This window comes from Homarus americanus, unplaced genomic scaffold, assembly GCF_018991925.1.
Source record: "Homarus americanus isolate GMGI-L3 unplaced genomic scaffold, GMGI_Hamer_2.0 scaffold4896, whole genome shotgun sequence".
Taxonomy (NCBI): domain Eukaryota; kingdom Metazoa; phylum Arthropoda; class Malacostraca; order Decapoda; family Nephropidae; genus Homarus; species Homarus americanus.
Window position 1 is genome coordinate 7,393,549 of NW_024749657.1, and position 8,173 is coordinate 7,401,721.

The window sequence follows — 8,173 nt, forward strand, 5'->3', positions numbered from 1 at the left end:
ACAACAGTGCCATCTGCATACAACAGTTGACTCATCTCTTATTTACATCCCAATATTTCACTCACACATAGTTGTTCCCCTCCCTCACTCTTGTTTCCGCCACTAATATTATCCATCCTTAAATACACAGATAGACAGACAGACAGACAGACAAGATATATATATAAAGAAGATAATAACTGTGATGATTATGGTTTAAAGGAATGAGAGTCTTCTAAACATATCAATCATATTTTATTCGTAAAAAGTTTGTTGAATGTTAAGACCTGTCGTACTTTGATGTATTCGTTTCCCGCAACTTAAGTGTTTCTTCCCCAGTACTATGTAGCAGTAATGTTATGAGTAAAAAATATAATGATATACAGACTATCATACAAAAGTGAGTTTGATTCATATCGCCATATTGAACAAAATAGAATGCACTTCTTAGAAGCACTTGCGGTGGACAATGCCGGGGCCGGACTCGTCGTACTCCTCCTTGGTGATCCACATGGACTGGAAGGTGGACAGAGAGGCCAGGATGGAGCCACCGATCCATACGGAGTACTTACGCTCGGGAGGAGCAATGATCTTGATCTTGATGGTAGCAGGAGCCAGAGCAGTGATTTCCTTCTGCATGCGGTCAGCAATACCAGGGTACATGGTGGTACCACCAGAAAGAACGTTGTTGGCGAACAGGTCCTTCCTGATATCAATGTCGCACCTCATGATGGAGTTGTAGACGGTCTCGTGGATACCAACAGATTCCATACCCAGGAAGGAAGGTTGGAACAGAGACTCGGGGCAACGGAAACGTTCATTGCCGATGGTGATGACCTGACCGTCGGGAAGCTCGTAGGACTTCTCAAGGGATGCTGAAGCAGCAGCAATGTTCATCTCATTCTCGAAGTCGAGGGCGACATAGCAAAGTTTCTCCTTGATGTCACGAACGATTTCTCGCTCAGCCGTGGTGGTGAAGGAATAACCACGCTCTGTCATGATCTTTGTAAGGTAGGCAGTCAAGTCACGGCCAGCCAGGTCAAGACGAAGGATAGCGTGGGGGAGACAATAACCTTCGTAGATGGGGACGGTGTGGGTGACACCGTCTCCGGTATCGAGCACGATACCAGTGGTACGACCAGAGGCGTACAGGGACAGCACGGCCTGGATGGCCACGTACATGGCGGGTGTAGCAAAGGTCTCAAACATGATCTGGGTCATCTTCTCGCGGTTGGCCTTGGGGTTGAGGGGAGCCTCAGTGAGGAGGACGGGGGACTCCTCAGGGGCAACACGCAGTTCGTTGTAGAAGGAGTGATGCCAGATCTTCTCCATGTCGTCCCAGTTGGTGATGATGCCGTGCTCGATGGGGTACTTGAGAGTCAGGATACCTCTCTTGCTCTGGGCCTCGTCACCGACGTAGGCGTCCTTCTGACCCATACCGACCATCACACCCTGGTGACGAGGACGGCCGACGATGGAGGGGAATACGGCGCGGGGAGCGTCGTCGCCGGCGAAGCCAGCCTTGACCATGCCGGAGCCATTGTCCACAACCAGGGGACTCACGTCGTCGTCACACATGATGGAGTGGTGCTAGGTCTGGAAGTACATAATAGATATAGCATATCGATACGTAGAAAATAACGAATTGGGTATTATTTATTAGTCTGAATTGGTTAACTTTAATGTGAAAAGGATTACAGAACAAAATACTAAATTTTGATGGATCATGAAATTTCAGATTGAATGCCATTATCACGATCTCCATGAACCAACAAATTCTAAAACATGATTTTTTCTTTATTAAAATTTAGTTTGTTGCAATAAACAATAGTCGTAGAATCTCGTATCGTTTTAGATCAACAACTGTTAAGAGGAAGCAATGCTCATGAATGGGGGAAGAATTAATTATCCCTGATGGAATAAGTAAGATACACAAGCATCCTTTTCCTTATAACCAAATGCTTATAACTCAGATCTTTTCCTTCCCCATTGATTATTTATAAGAACGTATTATAAGAAGCCTACAACATGTCATATCACAACAAGAGAACAATTTAACATGAATGTATAGCAGCTTATTCATCTATTAACTTATTTATTCGTTTCACGTAGATAATATTCAATAAACCACTACGCCATGTTTCATAATAATTATTTATGTATTCGTAACAAAGGATGTGTCTCTAAAAAATTAAAAAAAACTTTCTATTATGGTAACGTCGGTTTTTAGTCTGAAAACAACAGTTCGGTAAAGTAATATTATGTATATAAACTAATTTTTTACGAGAAATTCCCGTCTACCGAATCAGTCAATAAACTACAACGTTTGTCATAACTTAATATGCATTTTTTTTTCTTTTGAACATAAATTATTATTATTATCATTATTATTAATCATTATCATTATTGTACATCATTATTATAATTCTGGACACCTTACGCCTATAATATATTTATTTTGCAGTCACTAAATAAAAAGTAAGGTTTCTGTCTTTACACTTTTCTTGTGTTTATTTTGGACTCGTAACCCACAGCCCCCTCGTTGCCAAATAAACAAGCAGGATGGCTCTACAAGTGCCTTTTACCCCTCACTGTGTCTTGCTGATTCACTAGAACAGATTAAGACCGAGAACCACACCCAAAAGGGCAGCAAACAAGGTAATCCTCTGCCAAAATAAAGCTGCCTCTAGAGTCTAGCCAGTTGAGGTATAGGAAAGGGAAGTGGGCCGGCACCTGTTGCTTCACATCTCATTCACGTGATATAATGTGAAGTTTTCAGTGATTAAAGTTGTTGGTGTTTTTCTAATTGACAAATATTCTACCTTGAATTCGAAAAAGAAAATGTATGGAAAAAGAGAAATATATCTTATCCAAATTTAGTCAAAGTTCGAGGATATTGAATTTTTTAGGCTTAGTATTTGAGGTTGTATCTATTTAAACTTAAAAGTAATTTGTTCATTCACAATTGTATATAACAGACACTCTCTTACAGAAATTGGAAATATGAAAAATAACTATATTTTCTCTAATTAATACCTTGATTTTAAACAATTTTATCCTTATGTCAATCACCAAAATAGTTCTCGAAAACACACATACAAAATAGTGTTATTTTTCTCTTCGCATTATCTTATATTGAAGTAATAATCATAATAAAAATCACAGCAGACGATCTTTCAAAATTCATATCACATCAAAAATGATTATCTCAACTAACCACTAACTTCATTTCTAATATTAATCACCAACAGCTACACAAGAGCCATTACTTACACAGTGTGGACGTATCCTGAGCCTGAAGTACACTAAAGGGCCTCCTGTTCCCTCCACACTCTTATATACTATACCTCAATACTCCCGCTTACCAAAGGTCTCTATATTGTGTGGCCTCCTTTTTTTCTCTCTCTTCCTGAACATATATAGTCGTTTTGGGTGTTGGGTTAAATAGCGTCTCCTCTAGGCTATAGTATGCAGGAAGGTTATTGCCTGAATGTAAATACCGAAGGAAAGAGTGACATTGCGTTTATTTGTTCACCATAAAGTCTAACTAGGAATTGTCTTGAAAATGATAATTGTAGATCAACTGGTGAACTATTTTGGTGGGTTGGAATTAAATGATTTTTGATGGATTTTTTTTTTTTTAAACATTCATCAAAGTTTAAATACTTCTTGTATAGTTAACTTTATTAGGATGATTAAAGTATAATAACAAAATAATTAGGTTGTTTCATTAGCTTTATTGAGGGAATTAAAAAATTTAAGACGAATAAAGCAAAACTACATGAGTAAAAAATAAAGTAAATAAAAATACCGATTACTAAAACGTCCTGATAAAACTTGACGTCACCATCTCTATCTAATCTGCACATATAATCTAACCAATAGAAAATTTTCAATTAATCCAATATAATACTATGTCTAGTAAATGTTTATCTTCATACATATAATTAGGGATAAAAGTACAATAACATATAATCCAATTTTATTTTAAATTCTCACGTATTGACTGAGTGAAAATGAAATCAAATGCGAGGCTAGGCAGTAAATGTAGCCTGTGTATTGACTCAAGCAGTGGGTGATGGTGACGTGTTTATCGAAGACTCGTTGTTGATATTGCCACCAAACTCAACACCCAGATATCGGAAAGGAACTAAAAATCTCGCCTTTTTTCCTCGGCCTTCGTTTTCTTTATTTTCTCCATCCATATTTAACCTCTTCCTAGCAACTGACAGCGTCTGTAGATAAGGTAGAAGGCTGGGTGGGAGGGCCGGGATTAGGATTGGAAGTTCTTTGGTGGCAATTTGGGGGAGAGGGGATTGGTTTAGGATCAAGGAAAAGATGGAGGACATTTGAAGGAAAGTAAGAAATTGACAGTATCCGGGCTCAACCAGATATGCTGAGGGTATAATAATTAAATTTGAACTTACATCTTGCGTGATTAGGTTTACAAGCTCTCAAACTTTTCATTGGGTTAAAGTATCATTTATTTTGGGGTAATAGCCATTGTTTCCAAGGCAAGGTGACGACCTCTGGCCAGATTCTTGTGGAGCTGAAAGCGACAACGTATCTTTTAACATGGAGTGGAAGGAAGGGCGAAGACAAGGGTTGGAGGGCCGGATGGCATCTAACAGTTACTTTCATCTTTAATGAAACTTTCTGTTGCAGCGTGCTTAGTTGTTTCAAGGAGGGTGACCAACACACACACACACACACACTCTCTCTCTCTCTCTCTCTCTCTCTCTCTCTCTCTCTCTCTCTCTCTCTCTCTCTCTCTCTCTCTCTCTCTCTCTCTCTCCAAACAAAACATCAGCATCCTTTAATTGCCTGGGAGTAATTACCACATGCCAAGTGACCCACAGCGAGTAAATAAAACCATCCTTTCATTGACTTTATACATGAAGTAGTACGTAACATCAGGATGAGGTCAATTTTTTAGTATGGGGTACAGTATAGTCTTTACTGTCTTATACATGTCCATTACTTGTCCTGGGGTAAGAAATTCAGGTCATCCTCTCATACAAAACCTCAGGAACATTCAGTATAAACATAAAAATCAATCACTGAAAGTATAAGTGTATAAGGTGTAAGTTTGTGTGTATTGTGTAGTATTCAAATGGAAATATAATACAATAATAATACACTTATGTTGACTTTTACATGTGTGGCGATTGGCTCCAGATAGATAATTTTGTTTGTTAGGTTAGGTTAGGTTAGGGTGATGTTCATAGCATTCACTTATAATTAGAGCTTTTGTTATATAAATATTTTACTGTATTGTTGTTTCTCTATTCACATCAATTCAATTTTTCGAAAATAACTTAATTCTTCTTAAATCATCGCTATGACAACAATTATCATCAAAACGCAAGGAATCATATTCACTAATCTAATTTTCCTGATTCTTTGGATTTAACGAGAGTTTGGCTTCACAGCTAAACGCAAAATCTTAGTTTAAACGACCTGTGTTTAGCAGATCATTATTACCTTGAGTATGATGATTACACCCCCTGAGATTAATGTCGTGTTATGCAAAAAATAAGTTATTGTATTTTAAGGTTCAGTCATATTCAAGAGATTAAGCCATTGTGTTCAAAGTATAAGAAACATTCAATGGTTTCTGTTTATCTTCTTCCTTCACTCTGGGGTTAAATATCTTACTCAAGAGACTAATTCATATGTTTATCTAATTTGTTATTCCGTTTCTGCTTATGGTGGTATAATTATCAATTCAGTGCTCAAATACATGTAGTAAATTTTGTATATTTAGTTGTGAAATTTCTAGCTTCCATTTTCGTAAGAAGCTTGAAGAAATACTAGAGGAAGAGTGATTGAAAAGTTGTGTTATATATGCAGAAATGTGTTAACAGTGAGGTATAATGTATTGTACAGATTTATGCGGGTAGCTGTTACTGAGTGAAAATTTAATTTAATACAGTTAGTTTTTGTCAGTGGACGTTTATTTGTTGATGTCACACTGACGCCAGAATATCCAGAAACAAATAATGTGCATTTAATTGTTATTTTCTTATGTTAGGCTTGATTGAAAACTATTGTGATATATGATAAAAAAAATTGCCAAAAAAACTTAAAATCTAAGTCATTATGATGCCACCAATAATAAAAAGAAGATTCGTTGGTCATGTATCTTTATTGTGTGGAAGACAAATTATTCAGACATTTCACTCAACAAAGAGTTGAAGCAATACATGAAACGGATTCATGTATTATACATAATCATATTATGGTAAATTGTTCTAATGAGGAACATGTAAGTTGATATTTCCAAGACCCAGTGAATCAATCACTGTGATATTCTTGAAGCATAGGAATAGAAAAATAAAAACTAAATAAAAATGAGTAACTTCCTCCATAATTTGAATAGAAAATACACTTCTTAGAAGCACTTGCGGTGGACAATGCCTGGGCCGGACTCGTCGTACTCCTCCTTGGTGATCCACATGGTCTGGAAGGTGGACAGAGAGGCGAGGATGGAGCCACCGATCCAGACGGAGTACTTGCGCTCGGGAGGAGCAATGATCTTAATCTTGATGGTAGCAGGAGCCAGAGCAGTGATTTCCTTCTGCATGCGGTCAGCAATACCAGGGTACATGGTGGTACCACCAGAAAGAACGTTGTTGGCGAACAGGTCCTTCCTGATATCAATGTCGCACCTCATGATGGAGTTGTAAACGGTCTCGTGGATACCAACAGATTCCATTCCCAGGAAGGAAGGCTGGAACAGAGACTCGGGAGCACGGAAACGTTCGTTGCCGATGGTAATGACCTGACCGTCGGGAAGTTCGTAGGACTTCTCAAGGGATGAAGATGCAGCAGCAATGTTCATCTCATTCTCGAAGTCGAGGGCGACATAGCAAAGTTTCTCCTTGATGTCACGAACGATTTCTCGCTCAGCCGTGGTGGTGAAGGAGTAACCACGCTCAGTCATGATCTTTGTAAGGTAGGCAGTCAAGTCACGGCCAGCCAGGTCAAGACGAAGGATAGCGTGGGGGAGACAATAACCTTCGTAGATGGGGACGGTGTGGGTGACACCGTCACCGGTATCGAGCACGATACCAGTGGTACGACCAGAGGCGTACAGGGACAGCACGGCCTGGATGGCCACGTACATGGCGGGTGTAGCAAAGGTCTCGAACATGATCTGGGTCATCTTCTCACGGTTGGCCTTGGGGTTGAGAGGAGCCTCAGTGAGGAGGACGGGGGATTCCTCAGGGGCAATACGCAGTTCGTTGTAGAAGGAGTGATGCCAGATCTTCTCCATGTCGTCCCAGTTGGTGATGATGCCGTGCTCGATGGGGTACTTGAGAGTCAGGATACCTCTCTTGCTCTGGGCCTCGTCACCGACGTAGGCGTCCTTCTGACCCATACCGACCATCACACCCTGGTGACGAGGACGGCCGACAATGGAGGGGAATACGGCGCGGGGAGCGTCGTCGCCGGCGAAGCCAGCCTTGACCATGCCGGAGCCATTGTCCACAACCAGGGGACTCACGTCTTCGTCGTCACACATGGTGGAGTGGTGTTAGGTCTGGAAAGAGATGAATAATACATTTTTATTATATTTACGCAGAGGTTTTGAAATCTACATACGCTTTAATGTATGGTTGAGCTTTTTTTAGAGAAAATATATTAATTGTGTATGCAAAAAATCTTCTAAACTGGGAAATCTTTGTTTATATGCTGGCTACTGATTGGTGGCATACCTATATTTTATAAATACCAAGTATTAAGGTGAACGGTAAAAAAATGTCATTGTCCAGGAAATGTGACCGCATATATATATATATATATATATATATATATATATATATATATATATATATATATATATATATATATATATATATATATATATATATATATATATATATATATATATATATATATATATATATATATATATATATATATATATATACACTGTACTGTATATGCTTTATGATCACAGTACTAAAACTTTTTTCATCGAGGTACTGGGCAGTTTTTGTAATTGATCTATTTTACTATAATATATTGGAAAACTATTTTAGATATCCCTTTGTTAATAAGACAATGGTTATCAACTTAGTGATAACTTTTCATGTCTTCCATTGACTCATAAAATAGAATATTTAATATAATTAAATATATAACTTTTCTTGTCAGAGTAATGAATTTCCATCGGGTGAAGTACACT

At 38.5% G+C, this 8,173-nt stretch overlaps 2 protein-coding genes across 2 annotated transcripts; both read right to left on the reverse strand.

Annotated features, from left to right (window-relative positions):
* Positions 1-217: 217 nt before the first annotated feature.
* On the reverse strand, positions 218-3,342 carry LOC121853434 (actin, muscle-like). Its single transcript, XM_042347559.1, has 2 exons — positions 3,253-3,342; positions 218-1,575 (listed from the first exon to the last, which is right to left on the reverse strand). Exon 2 carries the CDS (start codon positions 1,555-1,557, stop codon positions 427-429), a length of 1,131 nt encoding a protein of 376 aa, XP_042203493.1. The 5' UTR covers positions 1,558-1,575; positions 3,253-3,342; the 3' UTR covers positions 218-426.
* A 2,987-nt stretch (positions 3,343-6,329) lies between these two features.
* On the reverse strand, positions 6,330-7,549 carry LOC121853435 (actin, muscle-like). The gene has a single exon (XM_042347560.1). The coding sequence runs from the start codon at positions 7,505-7,507 to the stop codon at positions 6,374-6,376; it is 1,134 nt and encodes a 377-aa protein (XP_042203494.1). The 5' UTR covers positions 7,508-7,549; the 3' UTR covers positions 6,330-6,373.
* Positions 7,550-8,173: the final 624 nt, after the last annotated feature.